Source organism: Jaculus jaculus, chromosome 14, assembly GCF_020740685.1.
Source record: "Jaculus jaculus isolate mJacJac1 chromosome 14, mJacJac1.mat.Y.cur, whole genome shotgun sequence".
Classification (NCBI taxonomy): domain Eukaryota; kingdom Metazoa; phylum Chordata; class Mammalia; order Rodentia; family Dipodidae; genus Jaculus; species Jaculus jaculus.
In genome coordinates this window covers 84,090,323-84,116,739 of record NC_059115.1, presented here as the reverse complement: position 1 = coordinate 84,116,739, position 26,417 = coordinate 84,090,323, and the positions used below count along the sequence as shown (strand labels likewise).

Genomic DNA, 26,417 nt, shown 5'->3' with positions numbered 1-26,417 from the left:
ACATGACTTGGTACTCTCTAAATTATTTAAATCCAGTGTTATTACTTAAGGTAAAAAACTGTGAAATTCCAAGCTTTATGCCAAAATATATTCTTTGGTATGTTGAAAACATTCAGTAGATATGGCCCCAAAAATAGTTATTATGTGCTCAAGAAATAAAAAGGTTTTCTATACTTAATCAGTTTTTTATTATTGACTTTCTCCACATCTTTATTTATAGCCATCTATTATGAATATCTAATATAAGAAAAATATAATAAACAGTATAAGATATATATCATAAAAATATAATCAACAGTAACTGTATCTTATAAATTTTGTCTTACATTTTTAATAAATTCCTTTACAGAATTATAACTACCATATGTTTTATCCAAACAGATTTATGTTTGCTAGTTTCTTTTCATTAACTCTAAATGTCACATTCTGTTTATATGTGCTTAATATCTCTCTCTTATTTATTTTTTTGCCTCATTACTTTTAACATTTCACCTCATTAGATCTTTTTATCATAAATACCCTGTGTCTCGCTTTTATTTCATTCTAATTTGAAAGTCTGTCATTTACTGGGAACCCAGGCCATTCATATTCCAGGTAAAGGATATTGGGTTTTATTTCTTCCATTCTATTTTGCAGTTTAAACTTATTATTTCTTTTATACTTGTGTTTCTTTTGTTTCCTCTTAATTTTCACTGTCATAATTTGGTCAAATTGCTATTTGTTTTATATTCCCCTTATAAATTTGCAAGTCCTGCCATACTTTTGTATTCCACTGACGGTCAACTTCACACAAAAAATATAAGCTTTTACATATAGACCTGTAAAGTAAGCTTTTGCTTGGCTAATATTCCAAGTTTGTTCCACAGATAGCTCATGCAATTTAAACAGGAAAACTATCTTCTAGTACCATACAAAGAGATAATCAAATACAACAAATTTTCTCCCTAGAAAATCTAAGGTTTTCCTGATTTGGCCTCAAACACTCCACAAGTTTTATACCCAAGCAGTGGTATTCTGAAGCTCTATCACTTATAACTGTAACCTTCTGGTTAACATACCATAAATAAGTATACTAGCAAAAGTTGTAATTAAATTTAGCAGAAAGAGCTCGGGAATATACAATTCCACATTCCTACTTTATTCTCATAATTACAACCCTCACTATCATTACTCATAAAAAGGAAAAGATAGTAACTCTCTCCATGAAAATCTATGATTTTCACTGAAAACTGACTTTCACCTTTCAATTTTTTTTAACATTAAGATGAGATTATTATGACCATTTCATGTCCTTCCCCTTTCTTCCTCCCATGAGACCTCAAAAATCCTATTATTCTGGCCTCCATTTCATCTCCACAACTATGTGTGCCTAAGATTACTCAATATTTTTAGGACTAGATTAGATATGTTCTTTTCTATTATGCCTCCCTTTTTCAAGCTTTTAAAAACTAACTTAATACTTCTGTAAGATATTCACGTAATCTACACATTTGATTATACATGTAGCTAAACACACATACTTTTCTTTATTATGTATCTGTAAACTGCTCCTGCCTAGAGGTCTCTGTTTATCATTTGTTAAGAGTTGTGATTCATGTAAGTCTATACTGCTTCCACAGAGGATATCAAAGTATCTAAATATAGGGCTACTTGTTTGCAATGACTCAATGTACTGCTGAAATTTGATGTTTGATAGACAGGCAAATTAAACAATGAATCAATATTTTTGTCTGATCTACCAATTTTGAGATTCTAATGACACTACGCTGTCTTTTCTAAAACAAAAAAAAAAAATCAAAACTTTTATGATGCACAGTACTATCATGTCCTTTTAGTTTCTTACTCTGAAACAATGCTCAAGGTTTTTCTTTGCCATCTGCTGCAGTGACATTTTGAGCAGATACATCACAGAACAGCCTCAACTTAGGTGTGTCTCACGATGACAGTCTGATCAGACATTCCTCAGTAGGTTGTATGGAGGAGAACCTAACATGAGGGCGGCATTCACCACGTTCAACTGCTCAGGTATTGTCTGATAAGTCTCTGTTCTGTGTTATAATTATACTTTGAGACTGTACAACTATTCTGTTACTCCTCAAATGTCCACCTGCTAGCCTTGCCCATTGGTCAATAACTAGTGCATGAATCAGTACCTACCGTGATGATTGGCAGATGGTGATATTCTAATTCCAGCATTCCTTCGATTATTGTGAGCAGTTTTGGAATTGTTCAGAAGAGCTTCTCTTTCTCCCCCTCTTTAATCAATCAGTCATTTAATCATTTATACATTCATTCCAGTGTAGACTTGGAGATTATTACATACTCAATAGGTTATAGTCCTTTAGCTGTCATTCATTTTGTTGCTAAAATTGGCCAATGGGAGCCCCTTGTTCTTTCATGCTGGCTTCTGTGTCCTTTCATCATAGTTTTATCATTCTGTGAACATAGTCCTGCGTCTTTTTTTTTGTCCCAACAAGATGGTCCAGGTTCATAATATTTTTTCTTTATCCTAGCTCTGAAGCCAGCCATTTCTCTAAGGAGTCCTGGTTTCTCTAAGTATAGATTGGTATTTTATTTTTTTTAATTTTTTGGTTTATTTTTATTTATTTATTTGAGAGCGACAGACAGAGAAAGAGGCAAAGAGAGAGAGAGAGAATGGACATGCCAGGGCTTCCGGCCCCTGCAGACAAATTCCAGATGTGTACGCCCCCTTGTGCATCTGGCTAACGTGGGTCCTGGGGAATAGGACCTCAAACCTGGGTCCTTAGGCTTCACAGGCAAGCACTTAACCACTAAGCCATCTCTCCAGCCCTAGAATGGTATTTTAAAACCACGTTCTACCAAAAATGGAATAAACACTACATCCTACAAGATGCATGAACCTAAGAGCATGTAAAGAAAGTGAAGGAAAACAAAACTAAACGATCACATATTGTATGAATCTGTTTGGATTAAATATCAAGAATTAGCACACCCATAGAGACAGGAAGCAGATCAATGACAGCTGACAGAAAGACAGTGCACAGGGAGGTTTGGGGAATTAAGTATGGCGTTCTCATTTTTAGTCTGTAAAATTATTTGCACAACCTTATGCGTAAACTAGAATACTAAAATCTACTTAATAATATGCTTCAAAAATATAAATTTAATGACATGAAATTATATCTCAATAGAAAAACAAGATCTGTATACAAAAATGTGTTCCTTTATATGGGAGTACAACTGTTCCCAGGGCCTCTCAAAGAACAATAATAGGAAATTTATGTTCATATATGCATTACACATGTGTATTTGACCGACAACTTTAGGCATGCGTGTATATTCTGATGTAACATATAGTCCTTCCCATATGAAGTTCCATGAAGTTCATACACTGCTCTGCAATTCCAACCGAGAACGGCAGGGCCCAGTCTCACCTTTCCTCTTAGAACCAGAACTGAGCCCAGATAGCTCAGCTATCTTCAACACTACACTTTAGGAGGACCATTTAAGAACATTAAAGCAACTATACCAAGCAAAATTCAAAACACAGACCAAGTCCTTTCATGGGTACTCACTGCGATACTGTCCAAGAGTTTAGCCATATGTTTAATAATTTCACCATGCTGTGCAGGTTGCATTTGCAATAATTTCTTTATGACTACCACACTTTCAGCAACAACAATTTCTGAAAAGGAGAAATTATCATCTTGAACATGTGAAATCCATTTCAACTGTGTGATAAAATGCTAATTAAAATTAGTTAACATTCTGTATCCCTTAAGAGACAGGTGAAAACTACAGCCATGTGTGTGCTCTCCAAAGTTCTGGGTGAATATCTTAAGCAGAAGAATTCACTTGAATCTCTGTCCTCTGCTGCTGTCTTCTAGCTTCTGTGCCCTTTTCTCATTCCGCTGCTCTATGTCTGGAAGCCGAATGGCATTACATGGTGCTGTTCCATAGTGGCAGCTCAGGCTTATTCTGAGCTTGCAAACATGTCTCTTTGACCTCTACCAATTATGTAATCAAACACCCACCATCTAATCAACATTTCTCTACTCTATACAAAACAAAATAAATCCACCAAAGCCAACTAAGTGACATGAGCAGAAAAGTGAGTAATAAACATTAAGAATAACAGGAAAGATATCAACATTCACTTCCATGCCAGAAGGAGTGCAGAGTGAGGTGGACTGTGTTCGTGCTTCCCATAAATCCACATGGCTATCTACCCAACTCAGTGCCATCAGAGGCTATCCTGCAGAGCATCAACCAGTCCTGGCTTCACACTGTTTTTAGCCAGAAGGAAGCAGAAAGAGGGAGGACATTCTTTTAATCATGTGTCCCTCTTTCCCAGCCTCCTCCTAACACTTACTCATCAACTGCAGGTCTTAGCTCCAGAGTCTGACTCTTTCCTATGCCCACATCTTCCCAGAACGGTCTGCTGACTACACTGCTCCTCAAAGCCCTGTCCCATTTCTCAGTATGTAAAGGCTTCCTACTGGTGGTACATATACCTTGTCCTTTGCCTTAAACATGCCCACATCCTGTAAATGGTCCCTTCAAGAACGTTCCTTTAATTACTCCATTTTAAATGTGCCTTCTGGGCTGGAGAGATGGCTTAGCGGTTAAGCACTTGCCTGTGAAGCCTAAGGACCCCGGTTCGAGGCTCGGTTCCCCAGGTCCCACATTAGCCAGATGCACAAGGGGGCGCACACGTCTGGAGTTCATTTGCAGAGGCTGGAAGCCCTGGCGCGCCCATTCTGTCTCTCTCCCTCTGTCTGTCTTTCTCTCTGTGTCTGTCGCTCTCAAATAAATAAATAAATAAATAAATAAATAAATAAATAAATAAATAAATAATTTAAATGTGCCTTCTGTTTCTTGGCCCTTAACTAACATAGCAACAGCTACTGGCAGCGACTAAGAGGCAGATACTCAAATTTGTATTGAAGAATAAAATGGCTAATCACAATGAAATGGCTAGTCATCTTTTGGGTGGCACCAGTAGAAATGGGTAATATTTGAACACTTTACCTTAAGGAATATTCCTACATAAACTATTATTAATGTTATAGATGGTAAATAAATAGGTAAATAAATGCTGCCTTTACTTATAATTTTGACTTTTTAATTAGCAGAGCTTCACAGACATTAGTGATTTCCCTTGCATGCACACAATGCTATGGCTTATGTCCCGTTAATCACAACCACTGAGGCTCAGGGAATAACATAGGAAGAGGTGAAGGGAAGAATGTAAGACCCGGGTTTAGGGAGGAGTGCTTGGAACACTACCCTCTGGACACAAAGTGTCCACTGTAGTCATGACCACACAGTGGCTGCTCTTACTGCACACTATTAGATCCACAGGCATGTCACCACAGATGATGGAGGAAGGCAAGAAGAAAGAAAAGAGAAAGAGGCAAGGAGAGAGGAGATTAAACTAGAAGCATTTAGAAAAGGGGTCATGGCAAAGGGTAAGGGAAAGGGGGCAAAAGAAAGTAATATGAGGGGATTATGATTTAAATATGTTATGTGCTGGGCATGGTGGCACACACCTTTAATCCCAGCACTTGGGAGGTAGAGGTAGGAGGACTGCTGTGAGTTCAAGGTCAGCCTGAGACTTCATAGTGAATTCCAGGTTAGCCTGGGCTAGAGAGATATCCTACCTCAAAAAAAATACTATGTACATATATTAAATTTGTTAATTAAAAAAGATGAAAAAGGTAGAGATTGATTAAAGGAAATATTATACACTGGCCTCTGGCTTTCACATATATGCACACATGTGCACATACATACACCAAACACACACACACACACACACACACACACACACACACACACTCACAAACATAAATGAAATTTATCACATCCAGTCATGAGTAAACACACATATTTCAAACTGAATACCTTTTTCTACATGGATATTAATTAGCAAATATTAAATAACTAATAATACTAGGGCTATAATTTGTAAGAAATGTATTTCATTTGTTATATGCTCAATTATTAATAGTTTAAATATGAATAAAGAAACATAGTAAAATAACATGACTTAATTATATAATTTAAGCTTAGAACTAACAAATACTCTTTGAAACCTAGTAATATTCTATGTAACTATGATTAGGTGCTACTTATATATAAAGCCACTGCTTGGTACTGGAAGGAAAAAAAATAAATCAAGGTGAGATGTCTCTTTTATCCCTTAAAAGAGTCTAGAAGTAAAACTAAAATAAGTATATAAATAATTACTATGCAAACAAAATATACTAAGTATGACCTTAAAGAATTAGTATCTATATTTTAAACTATTATTATAAAACTGACCTAAATGTAAGAAAATGCTGCCTAACTTAAATATATCTACATGCAGGGGCAGACTTGGCTATATTGAATTTTTTTGCAAAATTTATCTTTTGGAGCTAAATAACTTTCCTATTGTTGCTGTGAAGACTTGCCACAAAAAGCCAGATGCACAAAGTGACACAAGCATCTGGAGCCATTTGCAGTGGCTGGAGGCCCTGGTGCACCCATTCTCCCTGTCTCTCTTCAATCTCTCTGCTTGCAGATAAATAAATAAAAATGTTTTTTAAAAAAGAATTATCCACAGTGCTCAGTACTGCAATATCTCTATCACACCTTCCAAGGCTCAGGGTCTAATGCGGAAGAGGTGGCAGAAAGAATATAAGAGCCTAAGGAAGGGCAGGACTCCATACAACATGCTCCCTCCAGACACAAAATGGCCTGCATATCCATGGCCTCACAGTGCCTGACACTACCTACACAAGACCATCATAAGAGGAGGAAAAGATCATGACATCAAAAGTAAAAGACAGACTGAAATGGGGAGGGGGTATAATGGAGAATGTAGTTTCAAAAGAGTAAGTGTGGGGAGGTAGGGTATTGCCATGAGGTATTTTTTATAATCATGGAAGTTGTCAATAAATATTTTTTTTAAAGATTATTAAAAAAAGAAAAAAGGAGACTGATGGAGAGAGGGAGGAGATATGATGGAGTGTGGAGTGTGGAGTTGTGAAGGGGAGGGTGGGGGAGGGGAGGGAATTATTGTTGTTTATTGTCTATAAGTATGAAAACTGTCAACAAAAATAAATAAATAAAATCCATAAATAAATGTGGCAAAAAAAAATTATCACCAAAGTGGTTTAAAACACCACCAATTTATCTGCACATTCCTAGATCTTCTGGTGCTAAATAGCAAGGCATGCCCTCAAAAGGGTATGGAAATAAATCTACTTCCTTCCTTTTCCAACCTCTAGAGGGTGCTCAACTTCCTTGGTTCAAAGTCCATTTCGGCAGCCACATCACAAGCGTTGCTTCTGACATGCCCGACTTTCCTGGCTCCCTCTTTTCTTCATAAGGACTTTTAATTACCTGGGTACATCCAAAGAAACCATCTCTAGCGCCTTACCATCATTACATCTTCAAAGTCTCTTTTCCATAAAAGGTAACACAATCACAGGCACCAGGAACTGAACATCTTTGGGGCTTTGGTGTTTGCCTACCCCAGGGACCTTCTCTTTCCCTCCTGGCGCTTCTACCCATCATGCTCTCTGCTGGTTTCCAAGGACCTCACCCCCGTGGTAAGAAATTCAAAATGAAGGACGTTCCTAGTACTTCCTTGTCCTCAACAAAGCTCAGTCTGTCTAAACCTGAGGGTAGTTCACAATTAAGCTTACTTAAAAGAGGAACCTGGAAAACAGGTAGAGTGGGTAATCACTCAAGAGAGCTAAAAGTTAAGTCTAATTCAGTATGTAAACACACAGCGGGCAGCAGAGTAAGGAAACAATATGGGATACTATAACACACTTAATGTACATTACTATCTGCTTCCACTAGACTGTGAGCTCCATATAGGCAGGATCCTTTTATAAAACAAATGAAAACCTTGTTAAGCTATTCAACATTTATTAAATATATTAACTTGATTCAAGTTCTCACCAAATGCCTATTGAATTATTAAAAAACTAAACAAAATTTAAAAATAGTCCCCAGTTCCAATTCTTTTACTTCTGCAGTAGGTGGCAATAAAGTTATTCAGATAAATTTTGTTACTATACTATCCAAAATAAATTACCATAGGCAATTAAATTATCCTGTCAACTGAAATGTCAGTTTCTAATACTAAAGATCCTTAAGAAAACTGCTTATCAAATCAATCTTAAGACAATGGTAATGACCTCTTTCAGTAGGGTAAGCTTCAATTATACTTAGAAATATTCTTTTGAATCAAAGTCAATAATTTTTAAAAATTTGATGTGTTACTATGCATACACGATACCCGCATTTATGTGCATGTATGCACACACACACACACCAACACACACACAGGAAAAAATTAATGTACTACAAAACTGAAGCTGAAAAAATTGTTTTAAACCCCAAAGCATAAACATTTTCTATCAGAAACAAAGGATACTCTCCAATAAAAAGGCAATAAATAGCATGCATTATACTTTGTATTGAACAAAGGAATGTCAGTGCTCTCATTAACATCTGGTACTTTCTGTATGTAACAAAATTTTTAAAAGAACTATACTAGCAAAGTTTACTTGGCCAAAACATAGTCATTATAAAATAAACAGCAAAATACCGCACATGTTTTTGAAGTTGTGCTTCGGTGTGTGTCCTAGAAACAAAGTCAGCGCAGTGCTTTGGTCAAAGCGGAAAAAGACAATGGACGGCACTAAGCAGTCTCTCTTCTAGTTCACCTGGTCATGCAAAGCTTTAGAGATTGATCTTTCTCATAATTTCAGTTGGCATTTATTTGCTACATGTAGAAAAATGTGCCATCAACCACAATATCTTGAGTTCACAGGTACAACTATATAATTTTATGTGCATAACAAAAAAATCAATGTTATTCAGAAATAAATTTGTTTCATTATTGCTTTTTCTTCAGAAGTGCTTATCATAATAATATAACATCTTGCAGAAATACCTACAGTGGGAAAAGCTATTCTATTGTTCTAAAACTAAAGAACTATTATAGCAAAAGGTTACTTTAACATAAAGTGTACAAGTGACCATGTTCTGTTGCATTCACTGTGTGGCTGCTCTCTCCTATATGTCTGCATGTTGAGCCACGATGCAACAACATTAAAAGTTCCATAGATAATTTCAATGATTTTACATCGTTTATGCTTTTCCTTAAAAACTGCTAATTTTAACCGAACACAATAATAATAAAAGTCTTCTAAATAATTTTAAAGGTAAAAAATTAGGCCAAGTGTGGTGGTGCATGCCTTTAATCCCAGCACTCAGGAAGCAGAGGTAGGAGGATTGCCATGAGTTTGAGGCCACCCTGAGACTACATAGTGAATTCCAGGCCAGCCTGAGCTAGAGCTACCTCAAAAAAACAAAAATTAACTTGCTTTTCTCTTTTTCTCTAACACATTCTTTTCTCAAGCCAGACCACAGAAGCTGCGGAGATGTTACCACACACTACTATGACATCTAGATTACATGTTTTGCTAGATATTATCTATCCAGTTTGTTGGAACACTGAAATATTATTTGGATGAATAAAAAGTTATTACAAATTGATGGATTTTTAAATCCAGTTAAACTTAAGTATGAAAGTATCAGGTGAATTTCTGGAGGAAAAAAGAAAAACAGAACACTGAAAGTACATAGTGTTTTTTGATCTAGCCACACTTCTCTAAGTTATAGTCATTTGCCTGCTTTTAGCACCCTCTGCAGGTGAACTAAAATCACACATGACTTAAATGTCATTAACAAGGAAAGCAAAAGCTTTATGGAAATGGTAAGATGCAGTACTTAAACAGTAAATAAGTAAACAAACATACTTCAGTGGTGGAAATTAAACACTAAAACAATAAACAATTAAACAATAAACAATAAAACAGTGAACTTACCATCCCTGTTGGAGAGCAGACAGACCAGCCCACTGAGGCATGTTTCAGTGACTTCTGAGATGTTGGTTGCACATCTGCCTATGGTCTGAATCGTGGCTGCTGCAAATTGTTTGTCCTGGCTTTTCACATAGGTCTAGAAAACATTTTGACCAGTTACATGTTGGTACTTTCAACCAAATGCCTATTTTTGACAGCTTTGTCAATACATAAGAATTCCAGGATACTTATTCTCCTAAGTACAGCATTAGGCCAACTTACTACTTAGTCTTGCCTTTTTACACAATGCATCAGAGCTCTATAGAAAAGGTACATTTTCTCACCAGGCTCATTCATCTGTGGCCACAGTGGCCTGAGACTTCAAAACAGGTAGTGGGGAGCAGTTACCCAAAGACATCAATTAGTTTAAGGGCAAGGTTGAAATAGATGATGAGAGCTCTCTCTGGCAGTTTCAGTTCATTTAACCAACAGCACCTGTGAATCTATGGAAAAGGGCCCTCAATCTCAAAGCTGGAGAAACAGGAAGAAAAACCCAACAAGCTGTTAACTACGAATTTGCATTCAAAATGGTAGGAGAGTAGCTGTTAAATTACAACATGCTGCAGTGACCAGTGTTTAAATAAATGTCAGACACTACCAGGCCCAGGCTGGAGCCTTAAGGAGAGGGGCCTGAGCTACCAAGCACCACTAAGGACCCCCAGGCTACAGGAGGCCACTCCCTCTCCAAGCCCTGCACACCTGAACTTGGGCTCTGCCCACAGCCTCATAACCTTTGGCCAATTGCCTAGGAAAGTCCTTATCAGCCAGTACCTTCACCCAGCCCATCCCACCCTGGAGACCCTAAATCACCTGACCATCCCCTGACATTGCCTACAGGCTGAAATGAATGTTCCCATAGGAACCTTGTACATCCAATCCCCTTTAAGACCCTCCCCCACACTCAGATGCTTATAAACCCATTTCCCTGAAAATTAGCTGGGAGAGCTCTTCAAGGAAACTATCTCCCGAAAGTCCTTTACTTTCATGTGCTCACCACCCCAGTTGCCTGGGCACCTTCAGGGGACTGTGACTGGCCCCCAAGCAAGAACCCAGGAGCCCACAAGTAAAGACCAGGAATACTGAGTTTGCAACAAAATCAAGTCATTTTCAAATAGGTTTTCTGGTATAGTTATATAACTATGCATGATATATTTACAAAAAATATGGAAATAAATCAAAACGTTTCAAGAACTGAGTGTGGTAGTGCACACCTTTAATCCCAGTACTTAGGAGGCATAGGTAGGAGGATCACTGAGTTCAAGGCCAACCTGGGACTTCAGAGTGAATTCCAGATCAGCCTGGACTAGAGTGAGACCCTATTTTGAAAAACCAAAAGAAAATTAAAATTAAAATAAAAACTCAGAAGAAGTTAAAAGGTCCTTAAAAACATTTCAATAACACTAGATAATTTTATCACTTTGCTTACAACTTCCCTAAATTTAAAAGCTAAACTACTATAATTTTATTGTTGACCTCTAGGTAACAATATGCATTAAAATGCCTACATTTAGGTGACAGGGAGACAGGTCAGTGGGTAAAGCATTTCCTGCACAAGAATGAGGTCTTGTGTTTAGGTCTAGAGCACTCATGTGAACTCCAGGCAGGCATGACGGCCCACCTGTAATGCCAGGTTCAGGAGGCACAGACAGGAGACCTGGAGCACTCATGTGAACTCCAGGTGGGCATGGTGGCCCACCTGTAATGGCAGGGTTCATGAGGCACAGACAGGAGATCCTCAGAGCAAGCTGGCTAGCTAGTCTAGCTGAACTGGTAAGCTCCAGGTTCAAGTGAGAGACAAGGACTTAATAAATAAGATGGATAGCAATCAGGGAAGACAATTGGTAAAGTCCAAATTCACACACATGTGCATGCACACACAGGTAACATATATTATGCACACACATATGAACACACAGTACATACATGCACACCATACACATATTTATACACTAAAAAATGGTATCTAAAAGAGAAATAAAATAATCTAAAGCCATGTAGACAGTACAGGAATTGAGTAATTTCTGTGCCAAGATAGTGCTTAAATGTTGAAGAAATAAGCTAAATACTCTAGTTCCACTGAAGCAAAAACAACTAAATGTAAAACTATTCAAAAATGCATTGTCTAATTTTCACAATTAGAAAGATATATTTATGAATTATTAGAAAGTTTCCCTATTTTACTTAATTTCTACAAGTAAATTGCATATAATTATGAATACAACATATACACACAGAAATAATGTGCTAATTTAGACAGGAATACAAATAAGTACATGATATAATGGAGAGTGGATTTGTTAAGGGCAAAGTTGGGGAGGGAAGAGAATTATGGTTTATTGTCTATAATTATGGAAGTTGTCAATAAAAAAGATTAAAAAAGAAATAAGTATGTGGAGAAAGGTTTATTTAAAAGTTTCACTGAAAAATATGTCTTATGAAACAAGTGTATGAATAAAATTCTGAAAGAGGTGTAGTGCATACACTTGCAGGACTAGTTATCCTTGAGATCACTGTGACTCCCTACAGCACCAGTGAACTTGATCTGGGCACAAAGACCAGCTACAAGATTACACAGGCTGACAAGAAAAGGGACATGGGCAATCTCCTACTGATGCTGGAACATGCTGCTATTTCACAAACCCAGAGTGATTCCCTGGTCTCTACTCAGTGAGCTCGGCTTTGGGATCACCCTTCCTTGTAGGACTGGGATTCCAGGCACCCATAACTGTGTACATGGGTACTCAGGCCCCTCGTGCTTGTTCAGGTTGCACACTTGGCCTATGAGCCACCTTTCCAGCACTCTCAACCTTGGGGTTTTTAAATTTTTTTAATGTAGAGAGAGAGGGGGAGGGGGAGGAGAGAGGGAGAGAGGTTGGCATGCCAGGGCCTCAGGCCACCGCAAACGAACTTCAGATGCATGCATCCCCTTGTGCATCTGGCTTATGTGGGTCCTAGGGAATCGAACCTGAGTCCACAAGGCCTTGCCGGCAAATGCTTTAACAGCTACACTATCTCTCCAGCCCTCAACCTTATTTTTTAAGACAGGGTCTCTCTCTGAACATAAAGCTCAACAGCAAGCCCCAGGGATGCCCTGTTCCCAGTGTGAGTGCTGGGGATCCAAACTCAGGTTCTCAGGCTAAAGCATCTTCCTAGCCCACCCCATTATTTTTGAGCTCTACAGAGTAAAATGGGTGGTGTCTGAAATAGAGATAAGTCATCTGAGCATGGTAGCACACAGCCTTAATACCAGAGCTCACGTGGGAGGCAGAGATAGGAACATCACTGTGAGTTCAAGGCCATCCTTAGACTAAACAGTGAATTTCAGGTCAGCATGGACTACAGTGAGACCCTATATCAAAGAACCAAAAATAAAAAATAGAGATAGGTCAATTAAATAGGGGTTACCAGGAAAGAAATGAAGCATTTCATACTGGCAGAATACAGAAAAGACCACTGATAATGACAAGACAGCATGAAGAAAGAGAATCCTTGGCAGAAACAAACTGTGAACCAAATGATAAGCCAAGGTCTTTCAAATCCTATAAAAACATAAAGGAAGTAGAATACTGTTTCTTTTAAATCTTATGTTTGTAGTCAATGTTTAGTCTTGAAAAACAAAATTTCACAGGTGTCAATTTAGTCATAAATCTGTATATTATTTATGCAATCACAAACTTCCAGATTAAGAAACATGGATTTTTGTTGCACTTTTTGTTGTTGTTTACACAGGGTCTTACCCTAGTCCAGGCTAACTTGGAACTCGCACTGTAACCCAAACTGGTCTTGAGTTCCCAAACTGCTGGAATTAAAGTCTTACACTACCACACCTTTTTGAAAGATGTATTTTAACATCAGACATGCTTTATAAATTATATTATAATTAGCATTGAATACAAACCTGAAATTCTCGAAGAAGAGTTGAAATGTTGGCTTCATTTGCCAAGTTTGTCAAAATTTCAAGCTACAGTAGAAAAACATAAAAGATTTTAAAATACAAATAAAAAGATGAACTTGATCAAGGCTACATATTTAAATGAAAGCTAATTTCTATTTTTTTAATCATACTGTCACAAATATGGTGAAGTATTACATCTCTCTAGTCTGTCTCTTTATGTCTATAGTGACTAATTACATAGTTCTTAAAAAACTAATTAGGAAAAGAATTCAAGCCAGGCATGGTGACACATGCCTTTAATCCCAGCACTAGGGAGGCAGAGGTAGGAGCATCACCATGAGTTCGAAGCCACCCTAAGACTACACAGTGAGTTCCAGGTCAGCCTGGACTAGAGTGAGTAGAGCAAGACTTTACCTGGGCTGGGGGGAAACGGGGAGGAGAGAAAAGAATTCTACATCTTCACTAACTGTCCTAATTTTATAATTTGAATCTAATTAACTGAAAAACTTGATAGCATGAGTTTTATTTTTACTATGAAAGTTAGAAAACTATTTGCCCTCCATGTAATTCTTTTGATTTCAATCAATTCTCTTGGTGTCTTTTCAAACATTCTACGTTCCCAAATACTCAAGACATTTTAAATCCTACTTCTAGCTTTACAGATTTAAGAAATGGTCAATTAAAATTTCCTGCCCAATGAACTTGGTAAAATTGGTTTCCACTCAAGCATATTTAACTAATCTAAAAATAGACACAAAAAGATGAGAACAACAGAAAACAAGATTCTAGGTATAGGTACAAATACATTCATGTCAAGAATTACATTAAAAGGGGATGGAGAGATGACTCAGCCATTACAAGCACTGGCTTGAAACCAGTCCAGCCACCAACATAAAGCCAGATGGGTGTTCATTTACAAACACTTAGGGTATGTGTGCACATGCACATGCATATGCAAGTAAACACAAATAAAAATGTTTTAAAAATAATAAAAAAGAATTACATTAGAAGTAAATGAACAAAACATTCTAATTAGAAGGCACAGACTGTGGATATCTTTATATATTCTGTGTATCGTTTGTACAAATACATGCACTAGAAATATTTTCTCCCAGAATATAGATTGACTTCATTTTATTTTGATGAGGATATTGTGACTGTTTGAACAACTTTTACTTTGCTTAGTATTTAGTTTTGTTTTGAAACTGGATCTCATGTATTCTAAGCTGGTCACAAACTCACTAGATAAGTAAAAATGACCTTGAACTATTAATCCTATCACCTCCACCTCTCAAATTGCTGGGATTACAGATTTTATTTTCTTTCTTTGGTGGTACTCAAGACTAACCTAGGCTTCTGTATATATTAGACAAGCATCCTATAACTAAGCCACATCGAAAGCAACTTTAACAAATAATTTCAAATAAATATAAAAAAGCCATACTCATACTACAAAAATCTGTTTTTTACCTAACTATCTGGGGCTACAATTATCAATCTGATGCCACAACACCCCCAATACATCTATGTATATTTTCTATAACTAAGGACAGGTCCTATAGACTACAGTAAAATCAAAATCTAGATACTATCATAACACATGATACATTTCAATTTCAATCTCTACCTTAATAATAATAAAAAGACTCAGGGTTCAGAATGTGACTCACTGGGCATATATGCACTGGGAGGGTGGACAGAAGCAGGATGATCAAGAGTTTAAGGTCATCCATAGCTATAGAGGCCAGTCTGAGCTACATGAGTACATGCCTCAAAAAGAAAAAAAAAAAAAAAAAAAAAGAGGGGCTAGAGAGATGGCTTAGCAGTTAAGGCGCTTGCCTGCAAAACTAAAGGACCTCAGTTCAATTCCCCAGGACCACATAAGTCAGATGCACAAGGTGGCACAAGTGTCTGGAATTTGTTTGCATTGGCTAGAGGCCCTGGTGCGCCCATTCTTGCTCCCGTCTCTAAAATAAATTTAAAAAAAAAAAAAAAAAGAAGACTCAACTCACTATCACATATAGTATTTCATCATCTCTGTCACTGAGAAACATTTTCTTAGTCTTTCTTTTGACTTTCAGGACCTTAAAATTTTTCACCATAATTATAAACTAGATTTTTGTTTAAAAATTTTCCTATTTGTGTCTTGCAGATTTTCTTAGAAGGATATTCAGTGTCCATGTGAGTTACATACTGTTTTAATATTTACATTATTTAAAACCAGTTCATCTGGCCAGGCATGGTAGCACACACCTTTAATTCCAGCACTCGGGAGGCAGAGGTAGAAGGATTTCCATGAGTTCAAAGCCACCCTGAGACTACATAGTGAATTCCATGTCAACCTGGGCCAGAATGAGACCCTACCTCAAAACAACAACAACAACAAATAATAGTTCCTCCAGGCTGCAGAGATGGCTTAACAGTTAAGGCACTTGCCTACAAAGCCAAAGGATCCAGTTTTGATTCCCCAGGATCCACGTAAGCCAGATGCACAAGGAGACGCATGCATATGGAGATTGTTTGTAAGGGCTGGGGGCCCTGGCACACCCATTCTCTGTATGTCTGCCACTCTTTCTGTCTTTCTCTCAAATGAATAAATAAAAATTAAAAAAAATAATTCATCCTTTCCCAACTGGTTTGTAATGTCTCAAAGTTCACTAAGTGCAGAAGATATTTATATACACAAGTGTATCTGTAAGCTTTCTAATCTACTACACTTCTTTTCTGTCTACATATCACACTACCTTCATCAGTAAGCTTTATTCTCCTAACTGCACTCTATACCATAGTTATCATTCTTGGAAAATGCTTATTTATAATCTCTTGAAGCAGGGTCTCACTCCAATCCAGGCTAACCTGGAACTAACTCTATAGCCAGGTAGACCTTGAAATCATAGCAATCCTCCTACCTCAGTCTCCCCCAATGCTGCAATTAAAGGCCTGCATCACCATGTGTGGCTAGCAAACATCTTTCTATCTACTTCCAGAACTTCAAAACTCCCAAATTACCAACAAACAACAAAAAAATTCATGAAAATGTCATTTAAGTCTGAGAGAATTAGCCTCACCTTTCTATTTATTGCAAGGTTCAATTAAATTTATATTGTCAGACTACAGAAATGGCTTAGCGGTTAAGGCACTTGCCTGCAAAGCCAAAGGACCTCTGTTCAATTTCCCAGGACCCACGTAAGCCAGATGCAAAAGGCGCACATGTGTCTGGAGTTTGTTTGCAGTGGCTGGTGGCCCTGGCACACCCATTCTCTCCCTGCCTCTCCCTCTCTCTCTCTCTCATGTCTGCCTCTATTCCCTCTCTTGCTCTCTCAAATAAGTAAATAAATAAAATTTTAAAAAATTCTCTTGTCATTTAAAGCACATAGCACTAGCTTTATCCATTTACATGACTGTCTCCTTCAGCATGCTGCAAATCACTGAGGATATAGGTACAAGCTCATTTTATGCAGTACAGTCCTCTTGGCACATAAGAGTACAGAGTGAAAAATGTAACAAAAAATCCTTAAAGATACTGATATAGAATGTGAGTGCGATCTGGCTGCAACATGTTACCCCACTGATTGCCAGGGTTGAAGAAATAAAAAAAGATACTGATATATTTGAAAGCAAGACTTCAGTTTATAGATATAAGAAGTGATAGCAATATTTCTTCAAAGTGTATACTTAGAACTAAAAAAGTGAAAACATACAGACCTTCAGGGTCTTGATCATAGTTGGATCAGTTGATCTAACATAGAAACTCTTTAGGTAAGGTTCAAACATACCCTAGGGTAACAAAGATAAATGTGTGAACACATTTATTGTACTAATGTACTCATCTGTACCGTAAATTTTTATGCTCACATTATACATACCTTTCTCTGAATTGACATAGTTGCAATATTTTGTAGGACAATATACTGCACCTCCCTAGTATTTACAAGAGAATTTGTGTTAGAATATATCCAATGAACCATCTTTGAGTGAACAATGAAATGAAAAATATTAGCAATAAGATTCTTAAATACAATATTCAAAGATTTTAGTAAACACTAGACATTCATTTCTTTTTAATGTATTTTTGCTGTAAATATTAATAAATTAGATGTGATCTATCATGAAGAAGAGTTAAAAGCCATTTTATAATAGTGTATTCCTAAAATATATAGCCAACATTATAGCTTCTTTGAATATATGCAAAGAAAGTATACTGAAAGCTAATGGGGATAAGTGACCAAAATGCCAACCTAAATTCCTATTTGACAGCTCATACTGCCACTCAATCATGACAAAGAATAAAGGCCAGGTTTAAAAAGCATTCATACATTCCAATGTCTAATATATAAACTGACAAAAGGCTTAACATGAAGGACCCTTTCTAGATCTTTCTGATATCCTTAGATATAGCCATTGAAAAAGAAGTTACTGAACTGAAAAAAGAAAAAAGAATGGTAAGAAATAAGGAGAGGGAGAACAGAACACTAAAGGAAATTGTATCTAACTTGTTTCTAAAGAGTGGTAAAAGGTGGTCAAGGGCTAATGTTCTAGGTCAGGTACTTGTTAAAAGACAAATTTAAGCACACCTTTTGCCCTAGCTTAAGTAATGGAAATATGCACCCAATGAAAGAAAAGAATTACATTAGGGCTGCAGAGATAGCTTACTGGTTAAGACACTGGCCTGCAAAGCCAAAGGACCCAGGTTGGACTCCCCAGGATGCACATAAGCCAGATACACACAGTGGTACATGTGTCTTGAGTTTGTTTACAATGGCTGAAGGCTCTGGTGTTCCCATTCTCTCTCTCTCTCTCTCTGTCTCTCTCTCTCTCTCCTTTTCTCTCACTCAAATAATTTAATTAAATTAAATAATTTTAAATAAATAATTTAATTAATTTAATTAAAAATCACATACAAAATAAAATATTGATGTTAAATATCCACAGGATACTAGATGGCTGAAACAAAGATGTTCTTTTTCAGCAAAAGGTAGGGTGACTTGAGGCAGGGTCTCACTCTAACCCAGAATGACCTGGAACTCACTCTGTAGCACCAGGCTGACCTCAAACCCATAGACATTCTCCTACATCAGCCTCCCAAGTGCAGGGACTAATAAAGGTGTGTACCACCATGCCTGGCTTGAAGCAAAGATATTCTTAAACACATAAAACACAACAACTCTCTGAACTTAAATTTGAAAGAACATTATCACAGCAACTCTTAACCTAGAGCTGTAAGTTGGTTTTTCTTTTTTATTTCTGAACTGAACTACTGAATTATAAGGGGGAAATTTTTTAAAGGTAGCACAATATATCTATTTACTAGAAACTAGGAAGTATATAATTCTTTAAAATGAATACCTACCAAACCATAGCTCATTTTAACAGAGGAAACTACAGTAATTATTCCAACTTTATATGAAATAGGAATTCTGTGATAATCAACCCAACTCAGTCCCTACAGTGGTCTAGGAAGAGCAAATCTGGGGGATAGGGAGATGGCTCAGTGTTAAAAGTGTATGCCTGAAAAGCCTTTGATCCGCCCTAGCAAGTATGTAAAGCTACATGCAAAGTGCCTCATGCATCGGTGATCCCAATGCACCTGCAAACAATGGGAGATGGAGCCAGTAGAACTGCAAGCTTGCTGGCCAGCTAAAATAGTTTTCATTGCCAGTGGCAAAAGCCCGTCACAAAAAAGATGGAAGACGTTGTCCTCTGACCCCCACATATATGCCATGGCGTATGTGTACCCCCACACATGTGCATGTACACACAGATAATTTTTCGTGTGTGTGTGGACATGTATGTATGTGTGGGTGTGTACGAGGGGAGGAGGTTGTGTACATGCCACAGAACACATATGGAGGGCCAAGGACCACCTTGGAGTGTCTGTCCTCTCCTCCCACCCTGCTTGAGGCAGGGTCTCCCTCCCCCCGCCAAACAGCCCTACAAATAAAGAAAATAATTTTTTTTTTAATGATCTGGTCTAATACATTGAGCAAGCCAAGCTGAAGCTCCTCATTCAAGGTTTGTAGTGATTCCAGATTTACCAAACTTCAAAGTAACATGAAGCTATACCTACAAATGTCAAACACTAATAGTAATAAGTAGCATACACTTAATCTCACTAAATATTTTCAAAATATCTCTCTGGGCTTGAGATTTAATTTTTTTTTTCATTTTTATTATTGCTGTATGGCAAATTCCTTCACATTTAAAGCAGCCAACAACTCCTGGCAGCAGCTGGGACAACTCATCACACACTCATGGGATTGGACCAGTTGACATTTCCCATAAAAGGAAGGGCATGGGGAAGGTCACACTCTGGCCTGAGATCGCAGGTGCCCCCTGTATGCAATGATGCACAGCCTTCTGGCCTCGAGGGGTGTGGGAAGATGGAGTTTACAGAGGGTAAAGGTCAAGGGGCAATGATCTCTACCTAAGTGGTCACAGGAAGTTCATCACAATAGAGGGATGAGAGTTCCCAGTGGCACAGCTACTTTAGGGTTTCCATGCTCTGTAAGAAAGGCCTCACACTGAAGCTGAGGGACGAGCATCCACAGGGATAATCCCAACACAGGGAGCTCTAGGCAGCCATGGGGAGGTGGTCATCTGTGCAGAGATAAGACTTCTTGGTGGTACCATGGCTTCAAGGCTCCATATTCCTGTAATCAACCCCTCACCCTGCCAGTATATAACCCGATTAAACTCACTGGTTCACCAAAATTGATTGTGTTAGACTCATGCTTTGGTCTGCCACCTGTGTTGTATATGGGGTGAATAGACATGTATTCACATCTTCCCAGGAAAAAAGTTTCACACAATTATTAAGAAGTATGAGTAGTAATAAAATATAATTGACTATACACTAAAAGCCTGAAAGACAGACTATATTTATTCAAACACTACAGCTGAAAGAATTTAAAAGAAAAAACCACACATGAAGTTATGACCTACCTATGGCTACGAAGTAAGCGCACCAGTGATTTAGAAATAATGCCAGCTTCAGACTTGGGTGATATGTGCCAATACAGCTGAGCAACCGCCATAACCACCTGGAAGATTAAGCATGACAACAAAAGAACGATGAATGTTGGGCACTTGGGTTTCAACATCCATCCTCACACATTATTGACTCTAAGCCCTACAAAATTCATGGAAAGGAAAATGAAAATATGTGACCTTTTATAGTGATTTAAAGAACTCCCTCACTCTGCCCCAGTGCTTCTTTTCTATCCTCAAGAAGAAATCTTATTTGGCAATAGAATCTTAGCAGATGTCATTAAGGAGAGGACTGATACATAACTGTACTGGATTAGAATGGACCCTAAGCCACTGCATGTTTTCTTACAAGACACAGAGAAAAGGCAACATCAAGATGATGGCAGAGACTAGAGTGATATGTCTGTAAGACAAGGAATGCCAAGGACTGCCATCAGCCACCTTCAGGCTAGAACTCAGGCCTGTTCACATGGAAACTTGTAATAAATTCCTGTTGCTTTATCTGTGTTGTTTATGGCAATTTATAAAGCAATACTAGGAAAACAAGACATCCTGAGAAAGGAAAATGACACGTGATGGTAAGGGTTATGGCAGCACTGGGCAAAACTCAGCATGACATTCCGAGTACAGCAACTGCTGCTCTGAGAAAGATGTTTTAAGAACTGCATGGCTGCCTTTCTAAGTGAAGCCAGACACTTCAGGATAACACTAACAAGCTGGCAGGCAAAGAAAGCAGCAACATTTGCAATGCTCTTATTCTCCAAAATGCAGACTCTACAAGTAGACCTTCAAATGGTCTAGAGCCATTGAAAGGGTGACTAGAGTTTGTCTCACAGTGTGGTCAGTGTGTTCTACCCTCAGACTCAGAGACAGTGAGCAGCACACACTCATCCCTCAGAGACTCCACTTTTAACATGCAACGACTGCAGAGACCTCATGATAGAAATCCTACAACTTTGTCTTTGTCTCAGAAGATATAGTAACACTAGTTTATTTCTGCTTGGTCCATAAGATTCAAAAAGCATATAGCAAGAATATCATGGACACCTAAATAGAATATCACAAATGAAAATAAAAGATATTAACAAGAAGTTACTCATAACTAAAAAATTTATTTATTTATTTATTTAAGAGAGAGGAAAGAAGGAAAGGAGGGAGGGAGGGAGGGAGGGAGGCAGGGAGGGAGGGAGGGAGGGAGGGAGGATGCCAGGGCCTCTAGCCACTGCAAATGAACTCCAGATGCATTTGCTATCCTGTGTATCCAGCCTTATATGGGTACTGGAGAATCAAATCTGGACCTTTGGCATCACAGGAAAGTGCCTTAACCACTAAATCATCTCTCCAGTCCCTAAAAAACATTTTTTAGAAAGTTTATGCCAGCAGGTATGTCCAACCTGCAACCTGTAAGCCTCATGCATCCTAATCCTGGGATACCTATGAATGTGGCCCAACACACCTGTAGATGATGATGTCATGCTAGAATGTCAAAGGGTTGAAAATTTCTAAATTTACTAATGTTTGGTATTTGTTATATTTTTTTCAAAATATTTGTTTATTTATTTGAAAAAGATACAGAGAAAGAGGCAGATAGAGACAAAGAGAATGCACACACCAGGGCCTCTAGCCACTGCAAAAGATTCCAGACACATGCGCAACTTGTGCAGCTGGCTTACATGAGTACTGGGGAATCAAATCTGGGTTCATAGGCAAGTGCCTTAACCACTAAGGCATCTCTCCAGCCCTTATTATAGTTTTACTAAAATAATACTTGATTTATAGTTCTCAGATTTGAGCTGAGAACTCTAGGAGTATAAAAACTTCTCATTTCTTCATTTGGATCAAAAGGCCTTTTCCAATATAAACAGAAAGTATAAGCTCACAGGCAAGAAAGTAAACTATAATTTCTATGTATGTCAAGATCCAAGGTTCAACTTGGTATGTCATATTCTTTAATATATTAGTTAATCTACTCCCAAATTCAAAAGAACTAAATGCCCTTCTTTTGTCTCATTATTGATAAGGTTTTCAGCACGCAGAATTTGACATGTGTAGATTAATTTGTAAAAAGCCAAAAGTTAACCTCACGTAACTCCAAAATCAAGAACAACTAATAGCATCTGACCATAGGCACTCGAGTACATGAGGTAAACCACCAGTCAAGTGTACCTCTACTATAAGCTTCCATGTCAACCTTTCAAGCTGCTGTCATCTCATCTAGAACATTAGAATAAACAGTCTCACAGCAGTCCTCTTAGGTTCTATCTCCAGTTCAATACAACACTGACCCATCAAGCTCTCCAAAACTAATTCTCAAAGTTTCCTTTTAAACATGAGAATAAGACATTTTTAAAAAAGAAAAATATATAGTCACAATTCTTCAACAGTTAAGTTTCACTTAAATTTAGCAGCACCAAAAACAAGATACCAAGCATAATGGGAACTATGTGACCCACCTCCATTTGATGCATCAAACAAGTTGGCACAAAATGTACAAAATGTTCTATTTGATCCCCTACCTGAAATTATCAGTAAGCATTTTAAGTAAAATAAATTTCCAAGATAAAGTGAAATTAATATTGTCAATTATAAATAGAAGTTTTAGACAATGAATTATAGCTACCCAGATAAGAAGAACATACAATAATATAAGCATATTTTAAAATCAGTGAAATGATGTGTTTCTTACGATTTGGTATGCTTACTGAATGACTTGCAAACTTTTGCATTCACTAAGAATAAGATAAAAGCTATTGCTAATTGCTAAGATATATAAACCTTTAATCTCTTAAAATTCTCAAAAATCAGAAAAAAAGTTACTCAAGTAAAGTTCCTAATATTTGAAGTTTTTACTAATTGAAGAGAATAATTCACCAAGAATATTTTCGCTTTTTTGCACTGTGTGGCATCTGTGTGTGCACACAGATGTTTTTACATGCGTGCAGGTGTGCATCATGTGCATTTTTGCAGAGGCCAAAAAGAAATTATTGGTGTCTTCTGTCATTTATCTCCATGTTTTCTTGAGATAGAGTCTCTCACTGAACCTAAAGCTGCCATTTTTAGTCAGACTGACTGACCAGCAAGACCCAGCATTCTCTGGTCTCTGATCCGCACAGGACTTCGGTTACAGGTATGTGTGGCCACACTCACTGTTTATGTGGGCGCTGGGACCAGACTCAGGTGTCTGTACTTGTAACAGCAAGCATTCTTCCCACGGAGACATCTACCCAGCCCCAAGAATATATTCTTCATCTTTTAAAGTTTAAGAAGAAAATGTTTAACTTCAATCTGTCAAGCTTTAGATACAACTAGCTGCAGTAAGCATAGGGTAGAAAAGAATAAATGACACTATGCACACAGTCATCAGACAAACCCAGAGGACATCTTTAAGACTGGAGAGACTTGAAAAATGTAACAACCAGCTGCGCCACCTTATGAAATGGTTTGGATAAACCACCTAAAAAGACTAATTTAAGATCAACTCATAGGAAATGAGATGAAATTTTCTTAAACAGAAAGATATTAAAAAAGACTAGGAAAAAGAGATTTACAAATACTGCATATAATGTGCCTTTTACCTTGGTTAGTATGAACACATACACATGCAGGGTGCACACATACATTAACACACATGTTTGCAGAAAAAAAGACCTGGAAGAAAGTAAGATGCAAAACTAATTATTATTGTTTTTTTGTTTGTTTGTTTGTTTTTTCAGAAAAAGGCAAAGAGGCAGAGAGAGAATGGCATGCCAGGGCCTTTCAGCTGCGGTGAACAAACTCCAGACGCCTGTGCCCCCCTTGTGGGCATTTGAGGCATTTATGGCTGGGTCCCTATTGGGTCTGGCTATACATGGGATCTGGAGGATTAGAACAGGAGTTCCTAGAGTTCTCAGGCAAACGCCTGAGCCACTAAGCCATCTCTCCAGCCCCAAACTGATTTCTGAGTGACAAGAGCGAGATGTTTAATTTCTTAGTTTTTCTAGAAAGTATCTCCTAAGATATAAAAGTATATTTAAAATAAAATGCACCAAACAAAGGTGGCGTTTAATTACCTTGTAAATGAACTGAGTACGAATGAGGGACTCGTCTTGCCCCGGTGCTGGGAACTAAGGCAAAGCCGTCATGCATGGAGGCATGCACCCACTTCTAAGCCCATCGTGAGCTAGCGCCAGCTCTACTACTCGGAACTCGATGGCACAATTAAGAAATACACCTAAGTCACTGCCTAAGAGCTGATTCAGAAACAAGCTGAATATGTATCTTGAAAAAAGCCAATTAACAGAACTAGAAAAACAGTAAAGAAAGTTCACTGGTCCACCAACTATCAAACCAAGTGTTCTTATCAAAACCTAATTTTGTAAATATAGAAAAACTGAAAATTTACAGCTTAGATCCAGGTCTCTAAACTTTTATATTCCATACACACAAACATTCCATTAACAAACTCAGTTCTGTTGACTAACTATACATATTTTTAGTCACCATTTAAATTTTTTTTTTATTCACTATGTAGTCTCAGGGTGGCCTCAAACTCACGGCAATCCTCCTACCTCTGCCTCCTGAGTGCTGGGATTAAAGGCATGCGCCACCATGCCTGGCTTAAAGTATCTTTTATTTTTATTTATTTATTGAGAGAGAGAGAGAGAAAGAGGCAGATAGAGAAAATGAGCATGCCAGGGCCTCCAGCTGCTGGCAAACATACTCCAAGTGCATGTGCCAGCTTGTGCATTTGGCTTACATTGGTTCTGGGGCATCAAACCTGGGTCTTTTGGCTTTGCAAGCAAGCACCTTAACTGCTAAGTCCTTTAATCACTTTTTGAAAAAAACTCTGTGAAGCAATTCTCTAAGGTGTAGACATACCGCGGCATTCCTGCTCTGAAGCAAAGGCTTTGTATTTCTAATGAGCAGTCTATGGTCTGGATCCATAGTGTACTGCTTCTTCCTTTTGTCACTCTTTTCCGTCTCTTCATCCTCAGATTCATAGAAATTCTTTTCATTGTCATCTAGACCATCATCCTGTAAGGAAAAAAAAATCCAATCTCAGAATTAGTCCAGACCTTGAACAGCCCAGATACTATATAAAGCAAAATTCTTTTCCTTTTAAAGTATCTGCCACCAGATTTTACCACAGATACTACCACCAGTGCAATTTAAAACATTGTGACATCTATGTGAAATAGTTTGTGATTTTTCTCATTGTAACACGGTACCTGCTGTTTAATGCTAAGATAATGCTTCTCCTATATTAAACAGCAAACTTTCCAATATTAAATCTCCATATAAATTCTCATAATTGCTTTAAAGGATATCATAATTAAAATTTTAAATATATTTATTTGCAAGCAAAGAAAGGGAGGAAATTAATACAGGCACACCAAGCCATCTGGCCACTGCAAACAAACTCCAGATGCATGTGCCACTTGTATATCTGACTTTATAGTAGTACTGGGTAACGGAACCCAGGCTGTCAGGATTTGTAAGCAAGTGCCTTTAACCAAAGAGCCATCTCTTCAGCCTCAATAATTAGACTTTAATAAGGTTTCAACTATAAGATTAACAGAGACCTGGAAACTATTTCCACAAGTTGTCAGTCATTCAATAGCTAGATCAGAGTCAGAAGAAAG

The 26,417-nt window shown here is 37.7% G+C and overlaps 1 protein-coding gene across 4 annotated transcripts in view; it reads right to left on the bottom strand.

Annotated features, from left to right (window-relative positions):
- Positions 1 to 26,417, bottom strand: part of Ap3b1 (adaptor related protein complex 3 subunit beta 1) — a 242,170-nt gene that overhangs the window by 126,737 nt on the left and 89,016 nt on the right. For all 4 annotated transcript variants that reach the window (XM_045133439.1, XM_004651665.3, XM_045133440.1 and 1 more), the window contains exons 8-14: positions 25,654 to 25,809; positions 20,752 to 20,849; positions 17,676 to 17,730; positions 17,515 to 17,586; positions 13,813 to 13,875; positions 9,879 to 10,011; positions 3,558 to 3,667 (exon numbers count right to left, since the gene is read on the bottom strand). In XM_045133439.1, the coding sequence (XP_044989374.1) occupies positions 3,558 to 3,667; positions 9,879 to 10,011; positions 13,813 to 13,875; positions 17,515 to 17,586; positions 17,676 to 17,730; positions 20,752 to 20,849; positions 25,654 to 25,809 (687 nt within the window). The remainder of the gene's footprint in view (positions 1 to 3,557; positions 3,668 to 9,878; positions 10,012 to 13,812; positions 13,876 to 17,514; positions 17,587 to 17,675; positions 17,731 to 20,751; positions 20,850 to 25,653; positions 25,810 to 26,417) is intronic.